The sequence below is a fragment of the Pelophylax lessonae genome (assembly GCF_965119305.1).
Source record: "Pelophylax lessonae genome assembly, chromosome: 2".
Classification (NCBI taxonomy): domain Eukaryota; kingdom Metazoa; phylum Chordata; class Amphibia; order Anura; family Ranidae; genus Pelophylax; species Pelophylax lessonae.
In genome coordinates, this window is record NC_138769.1 from 643,709,821 (window position 1) to 643,737,496 (window position 27,676).

A 27,676-nucleotide genomic window follows, 5' to 3' on the forward strand; every position below is an offset into this window, starting at 1 on the left:
ATTTATTCATTTTTTTCTCTTTTTTTATTTTTATTTTTTATATTTGTATATACGCTAGTATGGTTTAATAATGATCATATTTTCTATATGAAAGCAGTGATATAGAGGACAGTGTATTATTTTATCATTATTAACTATATTTAGTTTACAATCGCATGTTTGTGTGGTGTAATGTCTTTTAAAATGTCTTTTAATTGATTATATTTGTATACAAGTGTTTTAATTGTTGTTTTGTGGGGCTATGCAGAGTATTCCTTGAGATGGATTACTAGCCCTTTATATATGCTTTCTTCCTGTCATTTCATTGTGAGGGAGGAGCTGTTGATTAAACATAGCCCTGTTTTTGCTACGTCCGGCAGTTGGAACGCAGAGGGGGGCTGTGTTTGTTTTGTGCCGAGGTAACGCCCTTCTTGCTGGAAGTGACATTACGATCATTCAGTATATGTTAGGCATGTCTGTGTCTCGTAGCCACACCTCAGATGATGGCTGATTGGCCGAAACGCGTCAGTGGGCATGCTGACACACACATGCTGAATGACCCGGGACCTTTGAATCGTTTTTACTGCTTGTAATTTATCTGCTTCTTGTAAGTATGTTTGCAATAGATCTTGGATGTTGATGGAATATATTGCACCATGAGATCGCCTTTGTTCTTCTCGTTTTATATCTGAGTTGTGAGCTGGAGGAGAAGTTTGAAGTACATCATCCCTGATGATCGTTTAATGCTGCATTTGGGACTGATTTGTTATTTGGAAGATCCCCTGCCTACACATGCTATATGCCTCTTATTATCTTCCTTTTGGTAAGGAGATTGGGAGATCACATTGCGGTGGTGTGTGCTATTATATGCACTGAAGGTGGGGGAAATGTCTTCCTATCAAGCGCTGCTTTTGAACTTTCTTATAAACCAGTTCTACTGATGGATTAAGAACCTTCTCTGGCCCTGTCCATCTCTCCTAGAGTAACTGCTTGTCTCCTGGAATCTCCTCAATTCTCTTGAGACTGTGCTGGGAGACGCAGCAAATCTTCTGGCAATGGCACACATTGATGTGCCATCCTGGAGGAGTTGGACTGCCTGTGCAACCTCTATAGGGTCCAGGTATGACCTTATGCTGCCAGCAGTGACACTGACCCTAGCCAAATGCAAAACTAGTGAAAAACAGTCAGAAAAAATGAGTAGAGAAAAAAAATGTCTGTGGCCTCCACTTGTAAAAGCATTCCTGTTTTGGAGGTTGTCTCATTGTTGCCCATCTAGTGCAACTGTTAATTTCATTAACACCAAACTGAATAACAACCCCCTCTGCTACTTAACTGACCCGATCAATATCCCAGGAGTTTAATTGACTTGATGGTATACTCTGAATAAAAAGTGTTCCTTTAATATTTTAAATAGTGTATTTTTGAAAAATGTGTTTATAGGGAAGATCCATTCTCATGGCTACTAATTAAACACTATTGTCTTTGTAAATTGCTAGACATTGCTTTGCATTGCTTTTTGAGTTCTGGGGAGTACCTGGCATCTTTAGCTTGCAGCATACCTGTTTTACCTTACCTCACTCTTTCTCGTCCTCAAAGATTGTGGTGAGGGTAGCAGCTTTTTTGAAAGCAGCATTTTTATATTGGCAACCAGCAGTTCATAAGTGCTGGTAAACCATCTGGTCTGTGTACAATGAATCATGACAAGTTAAAATATCATCTTCTCAGTGGAAGGTGAATCTAGAGGTTTAAGCTGATAGGCAAGGGCCTCTCAGACATTTTTTTTTTTTCTGTAATGGGAAAAAGGGCAAATTAGTCAACGTCTCACTCTCAAGACTTGGAATACATTACTCTGCAGGAATCTTTCTCATGGTTGGGATCTGTGGTTTTCTTCAGAAAATCAGAAGAATTCCATACGTGAAACGACCGTTCGATTTTCATATAGTTTGTCCACAATCTTCGACATCTGATCCAAACTTTCAAAATGAATATTTCCGAAGGGACAAACTCCAAGATTTTTCTTTTTGGGTCAGTTTTGGCTTTCTGCAGAGTGTTTTAGATCTAGGATTAAGATACAGTACTGTTTGAGTTTGTTATTCCTTTCTAAACTACAGGAGAAAGTTACTATTAGGTGCACACCCTGCAGAAGCAAGTTGTGAATATTGAAATTTGAAAGAATTGTTTTAAAAGGTACAAATTCTAGGACTGTTCTCTTTATACTTGTTTAAACATTTAGCAGCTCACATACCTACTAATATGATTGTCTGGGCATCTTACATCACTGACTGTATACCATTCTTGGTCAGTGACTCGGTAGTGGAAAAAAAAAAGCATATACTGTAGATGTTGGTTTCTGGAACATGCACCTTTTAAAAAACAGTTATGGCCTCTTCTGTTCTCATTGGCAATATCAAAGTCCCTTAAAGCTATTTCAGCCACAAGACAGTATTTACATTATTTCCTTCTTATGCTTGCATTCTCTTTTTATTAGACCTAACAAAGAAAGGTTTCCACTAGTTGGAATCTATGAAATCGTACTATGCCTCCTCAATCCCATGTAAAGGACCATGATATAATACCAGGTTCTGTTTACTGAATTTGAAAAGCACAGGCCTCAACTGTACAGATTTTCAGGTTAGCTGTGTCAATTACATGATTGTGTTAAGGACATTCACTTATATATCTAGGCCACCCAGTAACTATGCTTTCACAAAGCGAGACCTTCAAGTGGTATTAAACCCAAAATGAAAAAAAAATTATTTTGCAGTTTACCAATTATTAGATTTGGTGAATGCATTCATTTTTTTCTGAGGCTTTTCCCCCTCTGTTTTCACCTGGCGACCTGGCCAGTAACACACCTCCGGTATTAGTGAGACACAACTCTGAAGGAAGTTACACAGCAGGGTAGGCACAGCAGACAACCGCATTGTAAATTTGGGGAGGAGGGTAGTGTTAAATGTATTAGCAGATTTAGATGCACTACTAATTTGAAGCCAAACTCACTTTAGATGGAGGTACAACAAACTGTTTTTTCTCTTTCGTTCATCGACGGACACAGCACTCCATAAATCATAACTACTGGGTTATATTGCCTCCTCCAGGAGTAGGACTAGGCAGAACAAAAAACACCTGGCAATGCTCATCGGCCACCCTCAGCTGGTATATAACCCCCCTCTCTGCTCTAGGTAATCAGTTTTAATCTGTCTAGTCAGGAGTAAGGACCTAGGCTCCCAGCTGGAATCTCTGGTTTTACATCTTTTTTTGTTTTTTTTTCTCTCGGGAGATTTACAATCTACTGCCGAGCTGGGGGACAGGTTGGATAATCTACATCCTGTGGTCCGCCCAGCCAGTGAGCGCATGCAAGACTGCAGCTATGCGCTATGTCAGCCGCGACATAGCCTCATGGACAGAGGCGGGCCCACGAATTAAACGCAGGGTCGTATACGACTGAGCGTGGGTCTGAGTCGCAGCAGTCCCTTGGCTGATAGCTCCCCTACTTCGGTGGCGAGGATTCTTTCTGAAGTGTTACCCGCACCATGGAAGGGTAAGTACAGTCCCCCCTCTCCCCTTTTGGCATTTTTTTGGGGTGTAACCTCCAGGGACAGTTGGACCTGCCTGCAGGTTCCCTCCTCCCATCCTTAAATCCCTCAGTGAGCTGGGCTTTCCCCCTGCCTGGACCTGAAGTCTGGTGGGGGCCCCAAGGCAGAGGATGCAGCAGAGACCCCTGGGGTCTCCCCCCACTATCCCCATTCTATATGGGTCCTGGGATAGTGTACCTCCTGCCCTGGTAGTCTGGAGGGGTCCCAGTGTAGGAGACCCCTAGGTGCATGCTCCACTGTTTGCAGTGTGGGTATAGTGCAGGGGGGTCCCAGTGCAGAGACCGGTGCAGAGTGCGCAGCGGAGTCTCCCTTAACGTGTGTCCTACCTTCAGAAGGGGTCCCCTTGCAGAGGGAGAAGCGTTGCAGGGGGCGCAGGAAAGATCCTGGCAGCATGCTTCAGCATCTGTAGCTGATGGCAGCCATTTTTCCTTAGTCTGGCTAATCTCCAGCTGGCGTCCATGTTTGTATAGCCTGCTGATGTCACAAGGCCATTTTCCCTTAGTCTGGGAGACGCTGGAGACGAACGAAGCCTCGCGGGGATGCTGAATCTCCTCCTCAGTTTCCTCTTCCTGTGCTCCGGACATATGAACAGGGATGGTGTCCATGGTGATGCTGGGTCCAAATTCTCGATGCTCCTCCGATCGGTAGGGTGAGTCCTTGGGGGTCCCTGTTATCTCTCTCTCTCTGATGATAGGTACCCTGAATCTTGGGGGGGTCCTTTAGTGTTGCCAAATGATTGTTTTTGTACTGCAAGGTCTTCCTTTCCTAATGGAGCCTCAGAGTCACATCTCCCTCACTTACCCCCTCATGAAGGTGACAGGTCCCTCGGAACCCCAGCTTCCCATGATTGCACTGATGGTGATTCTGCAGTCCTTAGTGTCCCAGTAGGAAGTGGCATGTGGGCAAAGGCCCAGGAGGAAACACCCCCCCGCCATTCCCTGCTCAGTCTGTCTAATCTGATTCTGAGCCTGATGCCGCCGTGGATATGCCCCGTCCAGGGGAGCTTTATATCACACCCCCAGATCCATCTAATAGTGAGGATGATTACTCCATGGACGCAGCAGCCAGTTAAAAAGTGCTGGTAGATGCACTTATCACTGCAGTGCGTGAGACTTTAAAAATGGAGCACACAGCTAATGTAGCCACAGACATGGCTGTGTCGTTTGGTACGCATAAGTCACCTCGCACTCTAAAGGTGTTTCCTTATGTGCCTTATTTTGACAGGTTTTCCTGTAAGAAATGGGGACAACCAAAACTACCCTTTGTGGTCCCTAAACGTTTTGCTGTACGTTACCCTTTTGAGGCGTCACTTTAAAAAAAAAAATGGACTAGTCTGCCAGCGGTGGATACTCCTTTTTCCAGGTTGAACAAAGCTACCATGATCCCAGTAGAGGAATCCCCATCCTTTAGGACCCGGCTGACAGGAAAGTGGAGGCTGTGGCACGCAGCATATTTACTTTGGCTGGTTCGATATTTCTGCCAGTCTTTGCCTGAGCCCTGGTGTTCAAGACCCTAACTGAATGGGCCAAGCTTTTGCGCCAGGGCCTGGGGGGTGAGCAGGTCTCCGCTGTTCATGTTGATTTAGTGGACCAGTTGGTCCATGGGCTGTAGTTTAAGTGTGATGCAGCTTTGGATACAGCTCCTGTGCTGTCCAAACTCTGTTTCAGCGGTGGTGATTAGGCGCGTGCTGTGGCTTAATAATTGGTCCGCAGACCAAGCAGGGCGATCGCCTGTTTGGGGTTACCTTGGATGACATCATTAAGGGTATTATCGAGGGGAAGAGTACCTTCTTGCCATAGTCTAGGAAAAGGAATGAGCCTTGTCGCAGACGGGGGCCCTCCTTCTCAGCACATAGAAAATTCTTTCATGCTTCTGGGACGGACAATAAGGGAAATAGATCTTTCAAATCTTCCCCGGGAGGTTGCAAGCATCCTTGGTCTGGTAAGCCTAGAGCTAGCTTCTCTGGACCTGCAGACCCATGAAGGCCTTCAGCATGCAGGTCTGCCCTCACCCATTATTGGGGTGGGGGGGACATCTTTGCTGGTTTCTGGCCTCGTGGACCTCCTTCATGAGCGTCAATGGGATCCACAAAATTATTTTGGTGGTACCCAGAAAGGGGGACAAAGCTTGTCCTTTTCAGGTTTTTTTAGGTCCCGAGAGTCTCCTGAGAGTGCAGATTCAATTCTTGCAAAGGTTCAGGTGATGTCTGAACTACCTAAGGTCCCCCCTATCCCTGTCAAGGGAAAGGATTTATAGAATAGTGAGATTTTACTCTCGCCAAATAAAGATCACTACAAAGGAAAGTGAATAAATAAAAACAAAACAATAAGAAGCGGCTGCTGGGATAAGCCCGAAAAGGCGTAAAACGGTGTAAACAAGCAGCTTGGGTGGATTAATCCATGTTGACACCAGCGCTTGCTATAGTAGTGAAAATAGTGATAATAGTATGTGCAATAACAATATGCAAGCTTCTGAAGACGTCAAATCTATGACAAAATACGTCAAGTTGGAACGCACGCGGTGAGGTAACACGCTGCAAGTGGAACGCAATCCAGGAATCCAGCATGTTGTACCTTGCACGGCTCCCTACACTAGTTCGGTAAGCCACACGGGAGCTCTTCTTGCCCACCGCTATATTTTTTTATTTTAATTGTTTGCCCTAAATATAGCCCTTGTTAATGGGCTTTTATTAAAGACCATGCATTTACGCTATGTGGAGTCTGCTCTCTGTTCCTTTCTTCTGCATATACCATCTCAGGTGGAGTATTTGAAGTACACATCTTGGGTCAAAGGACCTACCAGGAGGATCAACAACATCTGGTGAGTGGCCACCTTGCATTATCCTGTTCCCTTTGGGTGTCATTCCGTCTTGGTGTGAGTACTATTGATTGGGAAGAAATCAACATGGACCCTCTTCATCCTTTGGAACTCACAGATTATATGGTGACACTTATCTATTGGGATTTTTTTGCTATTGGACACTTATGCACATTGCACTATGAATTTTTATTTTAGTTTTATTTGGCAATTGTCACTTTTCAACTGAGGTCGCCCATACTACTTAAATTTGCACTATATTTTATGTTCTACTGTATACAAATAAGATTGCATATTGTTATTGCACATACTATTAACACTATTTTTACTACTATAGCAAGCGCTGGTGTCAGCATGGATTAATCCAAGCTGCTTGTTTACAAGGAAATTGATTTACCTAGATAAATGTCACAACCACAGGTTGTGATTCACTGACTGCTGTCACACAGATAGTTCTCTCTCCCAATTTGCATACAGGTTCTCATTCTGGTAGTAACCACCTTCAAGACAGTTCTGTTTGCACAGTCCTACATGCAGCTCCTTTAGCAGATTCGGCTCCACAGGAGGATACAGAGGTTCGTGGCGAGATCACAGTTGTTCTGACTGACGCCGCAGGCATCGTGGGGCCAGGGTTAGGTCAGTATCATCCTCGGCTCAGGCTTCTTACGCAGTTCCTGCTAGGAATCAAGGGTGAGGATCTTCCAATCAGTCTGGTGGCCATAAACTTCCCTAAGGGGCTTCCTCTCAGAGAAGACCAATTGTCCCAAGGGCTGATCTACCATCCTGCTTTACAGTCGCTGGTTTTAATGGCCTAGCTATTGAAAGCCAGGTACTGAGGCATAGAGGTCTGTCTGGATCAGTGATCCCTACTATGGCGAGGAAGTTGTCTTACAGCAAAATATACCATCGTACGTGGTAAGCGTACATTTCGTGGTGTGAGTCGATTGGCGCTCATCCTCGATTCTTTTCTGTGGCTCGGATCTTAACCTTTCTTCAACATGGCATTGATCAGAAGTTGGCCTTGAGTACCATCAAGGGTCAGGAGTTTGCCCTGTCAATCCTCTTTCAGCCACCCCCCTTGCAACGCACTCTTTAGTTCGTACCTTCATTCAGGGGTTTCGACATGTGGCTCCACCTGTAAATCCCTTTTTGCCGCTATGGGATTTAAATTCAATACTTTCGGTTCTCCAAAAACCTCCATTAGAGAATATTCGGGACATTCTTGGTGGCTATTACCTTGGCCTGCAGGGTATCGGAATTGGCGCCATTATACTGTCGCAGTCCCTATTTAGAGGTCCATAGGGATAAAGTGGTTCTTCATTCCTATTCATCATTCCTGTCCAAAATTGTCTCTGACTTCCATTTGAATTAGGACATTGTGTTGCCTTCCTTGTGTCCCAAGATGGCTCTTCCCAGGGAATTTGCTTTGCATACCTTGGATGTGTCCAAGTCCTTTCGGAGGTAAGACTCACGTTTTGTGGTTACGGACGGACCAAGGAAAGGGTTGTCTTCTTCGGCTACCATCTCAAGATGGATCAGTCAGACGGTGGCTCAGGCCTATTCCATTAAAGGTCAGGTTCCACCTTTCCCTGTCATGGCACATTCTACTCGGGTGCTGAGTGCTTCTTGGGCCTTCCGTCATCAGGCATCATTATCACAGGTTTGCAAGGCAGCCGCTTGGTCATCGGTGCATACCTTCACAAAATTATATAATTTAGAAAAGTTGGCATTTGCGGATGCTTCTTTTGGCCGCAAAGTTTTGAAGGCTGCTGTTTAAAAGGGGCTGTTCCCTCTTGAGGGGTGCTTTTTTCTTTAAACTTGAATTTCTTTTTTTTTTCGGGGCTCCTGTGACCCGGTTAAGGCTCCTGTGTCCTTGTTAAGGGCACTTATGTTTAGCCTTGGGTTATTTTCCCCACCCTCGTTTTCCTGACACTGCTTTTGGACGTCCCAGTAGTTATGATTTATGGAGCGTTGTGTCCATTGACGAACGAAAATGGGATTTTTGTACTTAAGAGTTCATCGACGGACACAGCACCCACCACTCTCTGCAGCACAGGTGGTTTTTCACCTTAATGCATAGAACTCAATAAGGTCAAAAACCTTAAGGCTTTACAACCACTTTAATACTGCCATTAGTCTACTGTTCCTTCTTGGCCTGTTTATCTGAGGGTTTTCTCTGTTTGCCTTTTTATGGAACAAGAGAAGAAAGAAAACACATAATATATATTCCTCTATACAAAAGGTAAATCAGAGGGTCCCTATATCACTAGATTAACTACAGTATTAGACATTGGAAAGAACTGGTGATCTATAGTCATTCCTCAAAGGAAAAGCAAATCCTTGAACAGGTCAGCTATGTTCTGTATTTGCATTTAGAGGATTCATTTTCAGTTTTCACTGGAGTGTACCTTTAATAACTGTGGACTGTGTGTGTCCCTTTATGTGTAGCTTCATTGTGAGGTTGACATGAAGTAGATTGGATTGAATAGACAAAATTAAATATAGAACTGTGTCAGAGTTCTATAAAGGTGCCCTCCAGCTGCAGAGCACAAGCCATCCTGAGACTTGATGAGCTTCTTATCTCTTCCAGACAGTTCTCTTAAGCCTGCAGTTTGATGCACTAGTCCTTGTGCTTGTTGACTTAATGGAAAAGATCAGATCGAGAGACATTAGATTGTGAATTTTTTTCATTAAAGAGCTTATATTGGGATTTTTGTTTATATTTATGTTTTTGCACCTACTGTTTTGATCAGCTGTAGTTCACCTTTTTGAGGGGAAAAAAATCACTATCCTGTGCAATTTTTAGAACCTATTTATTGAATTTGTAAACATTAACTGAAATATGGATTGGTTCAGATCTTTTCTAAGTACCTATTGCGGAATATTTTATTAATTGGATGTAAAGTTCGGACAGTTTCTCAGATTCATAGTGACTTTTTTTAAAAGCACTACCTAAATTGTTGGCGCTCTAAAAATCCTGTACAATAATAACAACAAATACACTAGGTGCGACTATCTAAAATTCCACCATGCACTGCTTGTGACCATCTATATTGTGCTTGTGACAGGTTAAAACCTCAGTAAAGTAGGTTAAAACCTCAGTAAAGTTTTCAAGAATGTTATGCAAAGTAAAGTTTGCGCCAAGTGAAAAAAATTAAATATTTTGAAAACCACCACTCTTCATAAAATGCAACTGCAGTCACTAAAATTGTTTGAAAACTACCACTCGATATGTGTGAGTGTGCTAAAAATGACAAATACATGAACAATGTTTAAAGTGCAAACATAATAAAATATTTTTTTTTTCCAGCGATATATACAATAATAACGATTTCATATGTGCAAAAATCATATCAAACATACAACATGCTCCTTCAATGTCCATAATTCATAATCTTTTTTAGTTGGTAACATTTTTTTAATACATTTTTGATGTATTTGTAATTTGTGAACTTTAATGCAGTCACACATATTGAGTGAAAGTTTTCAAGCAGTGTTCAAACATTTTTGTGTATAAACAGTAACACTGGCAGGGAAGGTGTTAATTACCGGGGGTGATCAAGGGGTTAAATGTATGCCTAAAGTGCTTGCTAACTGTTGGGGGGGGGGGGCTCTGTGAAAGACACAGAGAGATTGGTGTTTCAGCTGAAACACATGATCTCTGTGTGCCTAACAGAAGAGCTGCCTACTTTGTTTACATAGGCAGGCGGCTCTTCTGTCAGTTTCCCCCTGAAGATCGCGGGAGGCCAGCGGCGACCATGCCCACTCCTCCCGTGGTCTAGCTCCAGCTGTATCTAATCACAGCGGGAGTGCGGCACGCGTGCGCCGCCGAGACCACATGCGCATAATCACATAGGTCTACGTGATTATGTGCAACCGAGCCACCCTGCCGCAGTAAATCTGCGCGGGGTGGTCGGTAAGTGGTTAAACATGAATAATTCAAACTAATTTTTCATGAATTAAAAATCAGACAAATTGCTACTGATGTAAAAAAAAAATCACTTAGAGCAAAACTCCAGGTAAACGTTTAAAAGCCTATTCAATAGTTGCACACCTTCTCTGTAAAATCCTTGCAGTCTACCTATAGAGAAAAAAGCATCTGTGGAGACAACTTAAAAATTTACCTGACACCTGGCTTCCACTAAGGAATGTGTGACCTTAATGGGTATTCCAGATCTTCCGAGAAAATGCTCCAGCATAGTGCAGCAGCATCTTCTCACAAGATTTGGGATCCACAGTGTTTGCACAGTCAATGAACTGCAGCTCCCCAGTGTCGGCAGCACTCATGTAGCCCCAGACCATCACACTCCCACCACCATGCTTGACTGTAGGCAAAACACACTTGTCTTTGTACTCCCCACCTGGTTGCCCCCAAACACGCTTGACACCATCTGAACCAAATAAGTTTATCTTGGTCTCATCAGACCACAGGACATGGTTCCAGTAATCCATTGCCTTAGTCTGATTGTCTTAAGCAAACTCTTTGCGGGCTTGCTTGTGCATTATCTTTAGAAGAGGCTTCCTTCTGGGATGACAGCCATGCAGAAAAATGTGATGCAGTGTGCGGCGTATGGTCTACACACTGACAGGCTGACCCCCACCCCTTCAACCTCTGCAGCAATGCTGGCATCACTCATTTGTCTATTTCCCAAAGTCAGCCTCTGAATATGACCCTGAGCACGTACACTCAACTTGAGTGAGGGTGATGACACCAAATTTAACACACCTGCTCCACATTCACATCTGAGACCTTGTAACACTAACGAGCCACATGACACCCGGGAGGAAAAATGGCTAATTGGGCCCAATTTGGACATTTTCATTTAGGGGTGTACTCACTTTTGCTGCCAGTGGTTTAGACAATAATGGCTGCGTGGTGAGTTATTTTGAGGGGACACCAAATTTACACTGATAAAACAGAAAAGGGTGTTCAATGGACTGACTGGGCAGCCAGAGAACCACCAGGGTGGTGGGACTTTAAAGGTGGATGGTTATGGCACAGACAGACAAACAAGAGATTAGGTTTAAAAATACATTTTAATTTTGTAGTACATTAAAAAGGTACAAAAGACGTATCCAATAAATGGTCAACAAGAATTGATCCATAGAGAGGTAGATACAATTAATACAGACACTGTAATGTTGCGAACCAAGGAGGTGTATGGGGTCACCGAGGTCCTACATGTTTCGCCATTTCCATGGCTTCGTCAGGGACCAAATGGCTTGTGACCTCTCACAATAGTTCTAGGCATTAACAAACAGAGTGTTAAAAACATTCATTTTGCGTATATAAACGCACATATCACAGATCAATACATTTTTTTTATTATTAAGACATGTACAAATAATGTCATTCAAAACTTATCCAACACATAATTATCAGAAACGATACAACTGTGAACTGCATTATTGGTCATGCGTGCAAGGCGGTACTGGACCCTCCCTGGGTCCTAGACGGACGCAGGGTAATGAGTGCCCACACGGGCCAGGCCAGTACTGGACCGGGCCAGGACAGAACGGCCGGCTATTGTGTCAGGTACAGCAGTGGTAGATGGAGAGTCCCAGCCTCTGAAAAAGGAGGAGGACAGATCGCAACCAAATTAGAATTACACTTGGCTAGGGATAACAGTAATTATGCAGAGCTACTAAATAGCCGTGTGTGTGCCCAAAGAGGAGAATAAAGCGAAGCGACCGATCAAAGTCGGTCAAAAGGGGGACCTCATAAGAAATAAAGTGCGTGTTGGGGTGACGGGGAAACAGTGATTTGGCTGAAGAGGAAAAATGTGAATGGTACTAACGATGTTGATAAAGGAAGAGGCCATGGAGTGTGAGGAAAGAGCGTAAGAACCAGGGGTGCGAGAAAATAGAACCAGGCAGATATGGGGTTGTGTCAAATACAGGTAACACTAGTGGGAGTGGAAACAGAGGTCCCAAACATTGATAAAGTGGCCAGTGTAGACTGGACCAAGCAGAGCAAGAAACCGGGGGTGAGCTAGACATCAAACTTGAGATAAAGAGGAAGCCCATAGAGAGAAATGAATGATGAGGCACATACCGCCAAAGTGATAGGCAAGAAATAGTCCCGCTAAACGGAGCTACTTACCAAAAGCAAGAAAAGTTTCACATGCGTCCCCCGCGCTGCAGCGTCAGGTAGTCGTGACCTGGTTATGCTGCGCCGCCGTCAATCCTTAAATTGTCCGGTCCCGCCGGAAGTGACGCGGCCATGACCGGCCTCTGTAAGTCGCTTCCGGCGCGGGCGCCATCTAGTGACCGAACAAGGACGAGTCACGCAAAGCGTGAGAAACGCTCCGTCCGGTCCAAACATCCGCCCCTCAGGAGGGCGGACGCGGGAGCCTTAGGGGGAGGAGCGGGAAACCCCGCTAATCCACCCCCCACCCCCGGCTTGGCGCCCGAGCATCGGCCAAAGGCCAAGGGGCACACAGTAATCCATATAAGCACGCTACAGCCAAAATACAGTAAACAGTTTCACATCAAAAAAGTGAGAATTACCAAGATTATTAATTTAAGCACCAAAATCAATATTTTGGGGATGTGGTGGTATTGGTTGGCAATAGGTGCACCCTTGTCAGTCATCCAATCTCTTTTTCTCAGCAAATTTACACTGTTATACAAGCTGTATACTCACTACTTTACATTGTAGCAAAGTGTCATTTCTTCAGTGTTGTCACATGAAAAGATATATGAAAATATTTACAAAAATGTGAGGGGTGTACTCACTTTTGTGCGATACTGTGTACATACTTCTGATGTGAACTACCCTACTTTAGTTCTGGCAGTACAGTGCTGCCCTTGTATGTAGATTTTTTTTTTTTTTTTTAATCTTGAGTATTTCTCTAAATTTCTCTAAATCATTGCATCCACTCTTGTGTAGTGTTAATATTCATGAAACCATCATTCACAGTGAAGCATGATAATTTAATCTTGCTCTCCAATTAAAGAATGAAATATTAGCCTCATTACAGGGCCATGCTATTGTGCTAATTGCTTATTTGCTTTCCAATAAAGATACATTTGAAGAATGAATTTGCTTGTTTTATCATTTAAAAAAAAAAATTAGGAACTGTCAACTGAGAATAAAAGTTATTTTTTAAAGTATTTTTATATATTAAAGTATATTATATATTTTAAAAGTTAGGTCATTCATTATAAGTTTTACATGGGTGCTGCTGTGTCTTCTGCAACATTTTACATAATTGTATACAGTGCTTAATTTTGTAGTAATCTTCAACAAAAATAAGGTTCATGTAATAAATTGTATTTTATTTCTTTAGTCACAGTGTGCTCAGTATGCTGCAGACAGAAGAGAGGAAGAAAAGATGTGTGATCATCTTATCAGCGCAGCCAAACATAGGGATCATGTGACAGCTAATCAACTAAAACAAAAAATCCTCAACATCCTGACTAATAAGCATGGAGCATGGGGAGCCATATCTCAGAGGTAAGTAAGCACAATAACCTACTATAAATTTTCTGCCATTACCATCAGGATATAAATATACTAATATATTTAAAGAACAACTGAAATGTAAACATCTGCTCATAGTAGGGGAGGGGGGGGTATATTTTCAAAATATATTTTATGTACCTGCTTTATACAATTTTATTCTGACAGCTGCCTGTTTGTGGAGGCTTAGTGTAAAAATGAAAGCAGAGCAAGTGCACATTGTGTATCACCACATTTCTTCAAAGCTTCCTAAATGCCCTCCACGCTGCTTCTAAGAAGTGGGGCGAGTAAAAAGCATCTGAACAAGGGAGTAGATGGAAGTAGATGGAAAGAAAGGAGTGAAATCAGTAATAACATGTAATTATGTCCCTTCAGGACGTTGAGAATCGCAGCATTTCCATCTGTAGTATACAAGTTTCTTCCATGCACAAGCTCCTTTTTGGAATTCAACACTGAGCCCATATGTGAAAGGAGCTCACATAAAATAGGGGCGGAGCATGGCCGCGCTCTGAGATGGATGCCTGACTACTTCTCTCTGCCGCATAGAGGATAACTTAGCCGAAGAATAGTTACAGGCCAGCATACCTCACTGCAGAACATCCCTATGTCCTCCCGAACCTTGGAGTGTCATGTCCCGCAAGAAAAATCACCTGCCAGGCCAGAGAAAGCAGACAGAGTTCTTCAGGGGCTCCAGGCCTCTGGACTTTCTAAGATGGGGCCGGCTCCAAAAAAGCTGCAGCACCACGAGCCTCACAGCGCGTCTCCACTCCTCCAGCACTGGATCCTATGGACTGCACAGCCCCTCGTGGAGAACACAACAGAGACAGCTCTAAGAGAGCAAGCAGTCTCCTCTCCCTTTGCTTCTCCCTCTAATGCAGCACCGGTAAGCAAAAAACATCTAGCTTTCCACCACACTGATGATGATGATGATGATCCTGATTCTGGAGATGGACAGACCACCTCCCTAGCTGATCTTTCCACCACTGATAACCCTGTATCAGAAAACACTCTAAAACAAATGCTCCTCTCTCTTCAGAGAGATCTGAAAAAAGATCTTAACAAATCTATGTCTCGTATGCAGCACCAAATAGATGACCTAGGTGACCACACTGGCAATGTAGAGAGGCAGCTGACTTTGTCACTGCTTACAATGAGCTAGTGAATGCTCCCCAATCCCAAACTGAGGAATTCAATCGCATTAACACCAAACTTGCCGATCTAAAGGACCGTTCCTGCAGGAACAACCTTAAAATTAGAGGCATCCCTGAGTCCACCTCCTCTTCGAAGTTGCTTTCATACCTACAACACCTATTCAAAATCCTAGTTCCAATTCTCTCTCCTCTAGAACTCACTATAGATTAAGCTCACAGAATTCACAAGCCTGCTCATATCCCAGCTGAGAAACTGCGAGAGACATCCTTGCACGTCTCCATTTCTTCCAATCCAAGGGTCATCTTATAGCAACAAAAAATCTTGCCACTACCTTAACCTTAAACAGCCTTATCACTATATTCTAATATCTCTGCAGCAAGCACCCAGAGGCAAAGAGAATTTGCACCCCTAACCTCCACCCTTCGGGAGCACAACATCCCATATACATGGGGCTTCCCATTTAAGCTATTTGCCACCTACCAAGGCAAATCTACTACTATATACAAGGGTTTAAACCACTCCACAACTGGGGTCTTTCCCCCTCTCCTGGAAACCTCTCTACTAACCGCTCTGCTCCTTCTCGCATGTTTTATTCCTGTAACATTGTTAATAATACCTAAGGTGTTTCATGTCATCATGATGTTCTAGCCTGTAATGGCCTTTATCAATATATTCTCCTGTGCTTGGCCTAGATGTTCTGTATGAATGTAATCTTCGATGTTAAATGTTCTCCTTTCAGTAATAATTTGTGTCATGCACACTTTGACCCTACTACTTACCTCCTTCCTCCTTCTTTTTTACCTCTACTTCTCCCTCTCTCCTCTCCTAAAATGTGCTGGTAAACATATTGCATATATTCTGTTATTGACAGTTGTATTGTTCAATATCACCCTACATGGATGCTCCTGGTTTTCTCAAATCAGGATGACCTCTTTTGCTGCTATGGATGCATTCTACATACTCGAGCATTTTCCAGCATTTAACATGTGTCTATTAAAATATTATCTCTGAACACCAAGGGGCTTAATAGTCCCTTTAAACATTCAGAAGCAATTTTTTCCAAGTGCGACATTTTATGCATACAAGAGATGCATTTTTCTACCTCCAAAGCACCCAAATGTCGACATCCTAAATTTCCTCACTTTTTTTTTGCTTATGCAGACACTAAACGCAAAGTGGTCACGATTGCTTTTTGTGACTCACTAGCATTCCAACTTCATTCAATGGAATCAGATCCTAATGGTCGTTTTCTTATCCTAGATGTAACTATCAATAATCACCGTACCACCCTAGTCAATTTATATGCCCCGAATACCCACCAAAAATGTTTTTTTACAAATCTTCTCGTCAAAAAATTTAGACCGTTTAAATCTCGCCCAATAGTTATTTGCGGTGACTTCGATGATGTCATTGAATCTTCTATTGACTCCACCAATGTTACACATAGACCTTCCTCATCTTTGTCCACCCTCATTTCCCAGGAAGACCTCTTTGATGCTTGGCGATGTATTCTTGGCATCGAATGAGACTATACCTTCTTGTCCCCAGTACACAAGATATACTCTACAATAGACCTCTTTCTACTAGACAAATTCACATTGCAACGAGCTACCTCTGCCTGTATTGGCATTATCAAATGGTCAGACCACGCACCCATTTTCCTAGAACTATCTTTAGCTCCTAACTGCAATGTGCCTTTTCCCTGGAGACTCAACGCCTCAATTCTCTCAAACCTATTATACCAGAAACAAATCGTCTCTGCTATTCATAATTTTTTCCAAGACAATGAAGGCTCAGTCTCTAGCCCTACCCTATTATGGAACGCCCATAAGGCTGTCATAAGAGGCTTACTCATTAAAATAGCAGCCCATGAGAAACTACAATGTACAAATGATTTCACTCAAGTACATTCCCATATCCGCACCCTAGAGATCCAGAATACAATAAAATGTCATCCTCTTAGACACAGAACCAGGAAAACTGCGCTCTAAACTTACATCAAAAGACTCCTTCTCTCCTCATATACACTGGATAATAAATCAGGCGCATTCTTAGTAAAGCTGTACAAACAAAAGACTGCCTCTTCCAAAAGCCCTTATTTAAAGGATGACCATAATCGCAAAATTCCTAACCCCTGTGATATAGCAAAACACTTTTGTAATTACTATATGTCCCTATATAACCTGCAGGATTCCCCTTCTTTCTCTCCACCAGACCCCATCGCCATCAAGGTCTTTCTTGGCTCAGTAAACCTCCCTACTATCCCCCCTAAATGTCTAGAGGAACTATCCTCTCCATTTTCTACTGAAGAAGTAACTAAAGTCATTAACTCTCTCCCGCTTCTCAAATCCCCAGCTCCAGATGGCTTTGTAAATGAATACATCAGACAGTTTACACATCATCTAGCCCCCCACCTCACTAATTCTTTCAATAATATCATTGAACAAGGATCCTTTCCCGCTGAATTTCTTGAATGATGGGTTACCATACCTAAACCAGGTAAACCAACAGATTCTCCTTCTAATTTTCACCACATATCCCTTCTAAACTCAGACGCAAAACTTGAGGCTAAACTTCTAGCCAACCGTATTGCTAAACTCACACCATCATTATTAAACTCAGACCAAGTAGGGTTCGTCCCGGGACGTCAAACCCCTGATGGGACTCGCGGTATCATAGATATTATCCAATGGGCTGAACACCATCACAATCCCTCCCTACTTATATCCTTAGACGCGGAGAAAGCATTTAATAGGATACATTGGATCTACATGAAAGAAGTCCTCCAGAGGTTTGGCTTCACTGGACAAATACTCTCTAATATAAACACCCTATATACATGTCCTACCGTGAAACTCTGGACTTCAGGTTTCCGCTCTTCCACTTTTGCTATTACCAATGGAACCAGACAAGGGTGTCGCTTATCCCCCCTCATATTTGCCAAGAACCCCTTGCTGCACATATACACTCCAATCCCCTAATCTCTGGTGTAACAATAGGCCCTATACAACACAAAGTTGGTCTTTATGCGGACAATGTAACATTAGCTATAACAGATCCACTCCACTCTCTACCTCACCTTTGTAACCTTTTAGAACATGTTGGCAAGCTTTCTCTATATAAGCTCAATCATTCCAAATGTCAGATGCTCCCCACTGGTTTAGACCATCCTATTAGAAACCAGATTTCATGCACTGCCCCTTTCTCATGGGCGCCTCTCTCATCTTTACAATACTTAGGTGTTCAACTCACCTCCCCCAGCTCCAGACTTATCTCGGTCAACTTTACAGCCCTCACTGCTAAATTGACCCAGCTAAATTCAAACCTATCCCTAATCCCCTCATCCTGGGCTGGTCACATTGCACTAACAAAAATGTTTTTATTCCCTCATATCTTTTCCATGTTTAGGGCCTGACCCGTTCCCATCCTTTCAGCTCACCCCACCTCCAAAAATTACAAACCTTACTGAACTCACTCATATGAAGTGCCAAACGTCCACACATAAAATCTTCTATCCTCCTACGCCCAGCAAAATATGCTGGCTTAGGAGTTCCTAACATTACCTTATATTACAAAGCTTCCATAATATCACAACTAAAAGAATGGTGGTCTCCTTCACAACACCTTTCATAGAAACAAATCGAGTCTATGGCAATGGGTGGCAACCTCAAACATGTCTTGGCTGCAATGACACTCACCCCTCTGCCTAAAAACATTACCTGGAGGATACCTTCACAGCGGCCTGTAGAGTATGGACCTCTCTTACAGAACCTTCCAAACTAATCTCTTTGACAACTCTTCGCAAAATACCATTGCTCTCACTTGAACCCATGATTTCTGACATCTCCCTACAACAATAGGAAACTGCAGGCATATCCTCACTTGATCAGCTATTCTCGCAAACTTATGTTCGGTCATTCTTGCTGCTACCTACTCTCAACCAAAATTCTCCTACAAATATCTCCAAGTAGGACACGCTCTACATCATCTACAGTTTCAAGAGGAGCCACTTATGGACGATATTCTGGGCATTTTTGACGCCTCCAAAGCATGCCAGAAAGGAATCTCACCCATATACTCTTTACTTTCTAAACCATCCTCTACAGGGAAAACTACTACTATGTCGTCATGGGAACTCTCTTTACACTTCGCAGCCTCACAAACACAATGGTACTCAGCAATGTCTTTACCTCTAAAGTCCCTCCGCTGCGTGACCCACTGGTAAGCCCTACAAAAGCTACTACATTACTGGTACTACACCCCTGACAAACTTGCTAGTACCTTCCCGGATAAATCACCACTATGTTGGAGACAATTTGGAATGACCGGCTCTCTACCACATACAGTCAGGTCCATAAATATTGGGACATTGACACAATTCTAATCTTTTTGGCTCTATACACCACCAAAATAGATTTGAAATGAAACAAACACGATGTGCTTTAACTGCAGACTTTCAGCTTTAATTTGAGGATATTTACATCCAAATCAGGTGAAAGGTGTAGGAATTACAACAGTTTGTATATGTGCCTCCCGCTTTTTAAGGGACCAAAAGTATTGGGACAATTTGCTGCTCAGCTGTTCCATGGCCAGGTGTGTGTTATTCCCTCATCCCATTTACAAGGAGCAGATAAAAGGTCCAGAGTTAATTTCAAGAGTGCTATTTGCATTTGGAATCTGTTGCTGTCAACTCTCAATATGAGATCCAAAGAGCTGTCACTATCAGTGAAGCAAGCCATCATTAGGCTGAAAAAAACAAAGCCATCAAGAGAGATGGCAAAAACATTAGGTGTGGCCAAATCAACTGTTTGGAACATCCTTAAAAAGAAAGAACGCAACGATGAGCTCAGCAACACCAAAAGACCACGGAAAACAACTGTGGTGGATGACCGAAGAATTCTTTCCCTTGTGAAGAAAACACCCTTCACAAAAGTTGGCCAGATCAAGAACACTCTCCAGGAGGTATGTGTATGTGTGTCAACAATCAAGAGAAGACCACCAGAGTGAATACAGAGGGTTCACCACAAGATGTAAACCATTGGTGAGCCTCAAAAACAGGAAGGCCAGATTAGAGTTTGCCAAACAACATCTAAAAAAGCCTTCACAGTTCTGGAACAACATCCTATGGACAGATGAGACCAAGATCAACTTGTACCGGAGTGATGGGAAGAGAAGAATATGGAGATGATCCAAAGCATACCACCTCATCAGTGAAGCATGGTGGTGGTAGTGTCATGGCGTGGGCATGTATGGCTGCCAATGGAACCGGTTCTCTTGTATTTATTGATGATGTGACTGCTGACAAAAGCAGCAGGATGAATTCTGAAGTGTTTTGGGCAATATTATCTGCTCATATTCAGCCAAAGGCTTCAGAACTCATTGGACAGTGCTTCACAGTGCAGATGGACAATGATCCGAAGCATAATGCAAAAGCAACCAAAGAGTTTTTTTAAGGGAAAGAAGTGGAATGTTATGCAATGGCCAAGTCAATCACCTGACTTGAATCCGATTGAGCATGCATTTCACTTGCTGAAGACAAAACTGAAGGGAAAATGCCCCAAGAACAAGCAGGAACTGAAGACAGTTGCATTAGAGGCCTGGCAGAGCATCGCCAGGGGTGAAACCCAGCATCTGGTGATGTCTATGCGTTCCAGACTTCAGGCTGTAATTGACTGCAAAGGATTTGCAACCAAGTAATAAAAAGTGACAGTTTGATTTATGATTGTTAATCTGTCCCATTACTTTTGGTCCCTTAAAAAGTGGGAGGCACATATACAAACTGTTGTGATTCCTACACCGTTCACCTAATTTGGATGTAAAAATACTCAAATTAAAGCTGAAAGTCTGCAGTTAAAGCACATCTTGTCTGTCTCATTTCAAATCCATTGTGGTGGTGTATAGAGCCAAAAATATTAGAATTGTGTCGATGTCCCAATATTAATGGACCTGACTGTATATGGTGGTACTGCCCAGCAATCACTGATTTCTGAAAGAAAATCTTTGACATAGCTACCTACATTACTGGCATACACATTATCCCAGACCCTAAATTAGCATTTTGGGCATTGGTATAGACTCTTGGCAGCGTGATTTCCACCCTTGGCTCACCCACCTCTTTATTGCAGCCAGACTTTTTATAGCCCACAATTGGAAACAACCATCTCCACCCAATCCTTTTAATACTATCCAACCCTCAACTACCAAGCTCACTATGAGTTCATGTTTGCCAAGTCTCACCTCCTTCTTAAAAAATGTTATTGTCACTGGACCCCTTGGATTCAACACCTGGACTGCTCATTGATAATTTGAGATCATAGTCAACCCACTGTTATTGATCTGGTATTATTGATCTGATGCGGTTATTGTTTATTATTTTACTTACTTTATTATATACTAGCATACCTAGTAATATATACTCGTACCAGCACACTACTCGCCGCTTCCTCCCTTCTATTCCTTTCCTCCTACCTTCCACACCCTTCTCTTCTCTCCCCCATTTAAAGTTTTATGATAAGTAATATACATGCTAATGTTGGCCCAACAGGCTTCTTACTTCTTGTTTGAAATGTATCTTTAATAAAAAAAAAAAACTTTTGAAATTAAAAGACATAAAATAGTATGAAATGCATACATATATTTAGAGATTCTTCGCTTTTCCTATAAACTGTTAATGTTAAGATTTTCCTTTTAAATATTTTCCAACACTAAAGAAACCAGGAATCCACAATTTCCCCAGTGTCAGTCGCATGTGCAATGTCCAAGACATTGGTCAGGTGATCTCAGGCAATGGACTGTAAAAGGAAAGGATACTTTTGTTCAGTTATAGGTTCAGTTAGCTGGACCTCATTAATAGTTGGCAGTCCAATCACTGATTCCTAGAATCAATGACCATAAATCCTTGAACTTCTTCTATGTGAAGGTCTAAGTACAAAATGCTGAAGCCAGATTTAAAGTGTAAGCTCACCTTTTTAGAAAAAAGTCAAAGGGGGAACTAACACTGTACACCCTCAATGCCCCCACATGCGCAGCCCCTGCTGTGGGTCATGAGCTGTCTGTGCCCACGCAGCTGCTACAGCGGTTTGGAAATCTAGAATCTCCACTCTTCTCTCTGCAGCACTTCTTGGGACAGATCAGAATTATTCTTATTGGTCAGCACCAGCACAGAGCATCACTTGGATCCATTCAGTTTTCTGAAAAGGTGAACTAACCCTTTGAGCTCCCCTTTTTATTTTTGAATGTGTAAAAGCCTTTCGGTCACAGAAGATAACTTGTATAACATTAAAATCTAAAAATCTAAAAAACATAACCTGACATTTTAGATTAGATGTGTTTTATGAACCATCATCATCATTCAAGTCTGGATCAACAGCTTTGCCTGATTCTCTTCTCTGCTTTTGCTAAGATTACAGGACCAGTGCCCCCAGCATTTTGTCACAACTGTAACTAAATGGTCCCAAACCGCATATTGGGAGGGGCAGGAGGTAATTTTACTGTAGGTCTGTTTTTAGATGAAATGTTGAACTTTAGGGGTTTCAAGAAGGAAAGAAATTGACAGTATTTTGCTATATATCAGGCATGTCCAACCTGCGGCCCGGAACTGCAGGCAATGTGGCCCACTGACCCCTGACAATTTATTTATTTTTTGCTGGGGAGGAAGGAAGACGGGTTGGGGGCACGGCCACAGCGACTTCCAACTAACGGTAGGCAGAGGCTGCCTCGGAGGGGGGGCTAGCATGTGCAGTGTTTCTGACTCCTACCACCATGACCACTTCAAATCACTGAAGTAGTCATGGTGTTAGTGTTCCTTTAATATCTCTCAGAATAAGTAAACTTCTGTATACTGATTCCATTTCATTTGATCATCCTCTAGTTGTGTTAAATTAGTGCGGGACGGGGGCGCAGCAGCATTTTATTACTTATATACCTTAACTATATTAAATATGTGGCCCGAGAAAATTTCTCTACACTCAATGTGGCCCAGAGAAGCCAATATATGCCAATATGCTATATATGTAAGATATTACCCACAATAATGCGACCTATTGTTAAAAAAACAAACCTTACTGTAATAATTTGGAGCTTTTGATGCATTTAAAGCTGTTCCTCAACACTGTGTATTGTTTGGTAACATTAACAAGCATCTGTTTCCATACAGCGTGGCTGTAGGATTCTTTAAAAGTGTATGCATTCTGTGACGAATTACTTTAAAATATCAAATTTAGAAAAGCACACAGGTAATCTGGTCCAGATGAACGTATGTAAGCACTAAATTGAAAAGTTTCTGGTTTGTGGCCTTCTCTGTGTACCTGAAGACTGCAAGTAGTAGAAGAAACAAAAGATTTCAGCCAGAGGCATAAAGGATGAAGTACAACCAGTTAAGGCTTAAAATGGGAAATTCATTGTATGCAGCCAAGGAACTCTCAAACCAATTTTACAGAAGATTGCTACAGCAAAATTTGTCAGCGTTAAATCAATCAGTTATGCATCTAGAAGGCTATTACTGAATGGTAGGATGAATTGTAACTTTTTTTTTTTCTTTAGAGGGTATGACCTAAGTTACATTTGTCTTTGTTTCCAGCCTATCTGTCTGTCTTCCTTTTGAGAACCACTGTGTTTGTTAAAGCAGTAATCCAGAATGTTAAAAAAAAAACCCTTCTCCTTCACCAATTTTTTTAAAAATTCCATATATTTTCCCGCTATCTTCTGTGGCGGTGGTCAGTCTAATACTGCACATTTGTATTGTAGTGTGAGCCCAGGCTGACAATTTCAGATCCAAATGCTATATTCCCCACACACACATTCAAGATAACCAGCTGTTTAATGCTGGGTGCTGTAATGACCATAGGTTGGAGACTGTGGATACTCAAAGTGAAGAAATGTCATCAGCACACCAAGGATTCCTCAAAACGATCAAAAACTTTATTCCGTGGTCACATAATATACAGCAACGTTTCAGATTTACGCAGGGCCCCTTAATCAGGCAAGTGACTTGAAACATTGCTGTATAATATGTTACCACAGAATAAAGTTTTGGACCCTTTTGAGGAATCCTGTGCTGATGACATTTCTTCAGGCTGACAATGTGACGCAAGATGGCCTGTGCTCACGGGAAGTGGGTTTGGCACCATTCATTCAGCGACAGCACTCATTAAAAGTCTATTTAGATAAAGTCCACAAATCCTAGGCAGCACCCAGAGTTTGTAACAGAAGCAAATCTGTAGGTGAAGTGACAAACCTCCACCAACACCACAGCAAACTGTGCCTCTTACCCTCAGAAGTGGACCATTAAAATATAAGTGGCCTGACAGCACTCAAATACTCATCAGGCATAGACTGCACAAGGCTCAAATCCTGTTGTCCCCTCTGAGAGTGTGTCTCCATAGGTTGGATTCCCATATAGATGTGCCAGAATGATAACAGAAACCACCTCATAGTGTAGTATGTAAAATCACTTAGTATTTATTAAAACGTATCCTATATACTCACACATTAGCAGTAACAATCAAGCATGTCATGTACAAAATCCCTGGTAGTTTCTAAACAGCAAGATGGCAGCGATCTACGTGTGCCACGATGTCATGTGTCGAGGCTCCACCCAATGCGTTTCATCATATCAGACATCATCAGGGATGGCCCCCCGCCAGAACACTCCAGTCAGCGGTCATTGAGAGATCTGATCGGGAGCCATCGGCTACTTGCTTTCCAGCATGCTGGTCTGACAGAAGCTGGCCAAACAGCTTCTGTCAAATTAGAACAAAGATACCAAAGTCACTTCACAGTTTGTATAATACATTTAAGATCTTATACAGTGGGTACGGAAAGTATTCAGACCCCCTTAAATTTTTCATTCTTTGTTATATTGCAGCCATTTGCTAAAATCATTTAAGTTCATTCTTCTTCCTCATGAATGTACACATAACACCCCATACTGACAGAAAAACACAGAATTGTTGACATTGTTGCAGATTTATTAAAAAAGAAAAACTGAAATATCACATGGTCCTAAGTATTCAGACCCTTTGCTCAGTATTTAGTAGAAGCCCCCTTTTGATCTAATACAGCCAGGAGTCTTTTTGGGAAAGATGCAACAAGTCTTTAACACCTGGATTTGGGGATTCTCTGCCATTCCTCCTTGCAGATCCTCTCCAGTTCTGTCAGGTTGGATGGTAAACGTTGGTGGACAGCCATTTTTTAGGTCTCTCCAGAGATGCTCAATTGGGTTTAAGTCAGGGCTCTGGCTGGGCCATTCAAGAACAGTCACGGAGTTGTTGTGAAGCCACTCCTTCGTTATTTTAGCTGTGTGCTTAGGGTCATTGTCTTGTTGGAAGGTAAACCTTCGGCCCAGTCTGAGGTCCAGAGCACTCTGGAGAAGGTTTTTGTCCAGGATATCCCTGTACTTGGCCGCATTCATCTTTCCCTCGATTGCAACCAGTCGTCCTGTCCCTGCAGCTGAAAGACACCCCCACAGCATGATGCTGCCACCACCATGCTTCACTGTTGGGACTGTATTGGACAGGTGATGAGCAGTGCCTGGTTTTCTCCACACATACGCTTAGAATTAAGGCCAAAAAGTTCTATTTTGGTCTCAATAGACCAGAGAATCTTATTTCTCACCATCTTGGAGTCCTTCAGGTGTTTTTTAGCAAACTCCATGCGGGCTTTCATGTGTCTTACACTGAGGAGAGGCTTCCGTCGGGCCACTCTGCCATAAAGCCCTGACTGGTGGAGGGCTGCAGTGATGGTCGACTTTCTACAACTTTCTCCCATCTCCTGACTGCATCTCTGGAGCTCAGCCACAGTGATCTTTGGGTTCTTCTTTACCTCTCTCACCAAGGCTCTTCTCCCCCGATAGCTCAGTTTGGCCGGACGGCCAGCTCTAGGAAGGGTTCTGGTCGTCCCAAACGTCTTCCATTTGAGGATTATGGAGGCCACTGTGCTCTTAGGAACCTTAAGTGCAGCAGAAATATTTTTGTAACCTTGGCCAGATCTGTGCCTTGCCACAATTCTGTCTCTGAGCTCTTCAGGCAGTTCCTTTGACCTCATGATTCTCATTTGCTCTGACATGCATTGTGATCTGGAAGGTCTTATATAGACAGGTGTGTGGCTTTCCTAATCAAGTCCAATCAGTATAATCAAACACAGCTGGACTCAAATGAAGGTGTAGAACCATCTCAAGGATGATCAGAAGAAATGGAAAGCACCTGAGTTAAATATGAGTGTCACAGCAAAGGGTCTAAATACTTAGGACCATGTGATATTTCAGTTTTTCTTTTTTAATAAATCTGCAACAATGTCAACAATTCTGTGTTTTTCTGTCAGTATGGGGTGCTATGTGTACATTCATGAGGAAGAAGAATGAACTTAAATGATTTTAGCAAATGGCTGCAATATAACAAAGAGTGAAAAATTTAAGGGGGTCTAAAATACTTTCCGTACCCACTGTATATGGTGGCTGTTAGGGTTAAGCACATCATGCTGATCATTCTCCATTTGATTGAATATCAACAATAACTCAAGGACTTCAGATTTCAGTATCTAAATTTGGCATTTATATGTTGCACTTATTATGCCACACAAGCAATAAAGTGATCTCTATATTATTTAAAGTTTGTCTTAAGGACAAACACAATAAATATGTTCTACTTACCTGCTCTGTGTAATGGTTTTGCACAGAGCAGCCCCGTGCCTCTCACTTTTTGGTTCCCTGCTGGCAGTCCTAGCCCCTCCCCCCTGCCAAGTCTCCCCAAAAGCAAGCTCCTAAGCTGTGCTTAGTGCCTGTTCACACACAGATTGCAGCTCAGCCCGTGCCCCACTCTCTTCGCATCACTGGCTTTCATTGACAGCAGCAGGAGCCAATGGCTACCACTGCTGTGTGCACCAATGAGGAAAGAGAGACCTGTAAGAGCCACTGCTCTTATGCACAGCACTGGATCGAGACTAGGCTCAGGTAAGTATAAGGAGGGGCTGGAGAGGGAGCTGCTAAAAACCTTGAGCCTTTTCAAACACTTAAACAACATTTTTAAATTAATGCTTGTTTTTTTTTTTTTTTATATAACAATATTTATTTTCTATTGGTTTATATTGTATAAGTTCAGAAGTGGAAAAAATGCTAGCGTGGTGTCTTCAGGTCACATTCCATTTTTCTGTGCTTAAACTCACGCTACACATTTCGTGTTTTGATGTCTGTAATGTTCAGTTGTCCTGAGCACACAAACAAGAGACCAAACATTAAAGTGACCCTAAACTCTGGGTCTTGCTGCTGTGATGTGACTTCCTGTTAGAGGGTGGCTACATTCATTCTCCATGGTCCCACTGTATGGAGAAACATAGCTGTTTTCTCCCAAGATGGACCAGGGACAAAGGACTATGGGCTAGGGAATAGTTTGCATAGAGCAGTGCAAACTACTGCAACTAATGTTCACTTCTTGTTGTAAGTTAATAGAAGAAAGAGAGAAGAAAGAGAGAAATGGAGAGGTGAGACACAAAAAACACAGTTTGAAACAAATTTCATGAAAATAGATTACAGGGCCATCAAGAAGTGGATGTGTAGGGATTATTTGTGGAGAATAGGGCGATGATTTCATATTTTCTTTAAGGACCACAATTTACTCTGTTAACCGGGCATATAAAATAAAGCATAAACTGTTTTCCTTTTCATTTTAGATGT

General features: G+C 42.5%; 1 protein-coding gene across 5 annotated transcripts in view; it reads left to right on the forward strand.

Moving 5' to 3' along the window:
- The window catches only part of NBEA (neurobeachin), a 1,052,497-nt gene that overhangs the window by 676,593 nt on the left and 348,228 nt on the right, over positions 1-27,676 (forward strand). For all 5 annotated transcript variants that reach the window (XM_082246613.1, XM_082246612.1, XM_082246614.1 and 2 more), the window contains one exon: positions 13,685-13,851. In XM_082246613.1, the coding sequence (XP_082102739.1) occupies positions 13,685-13,851 (167 nt within the window). The remainder of the gene's footprint in view (positions 1-13,684; positions 13,852-27,676) is intronic.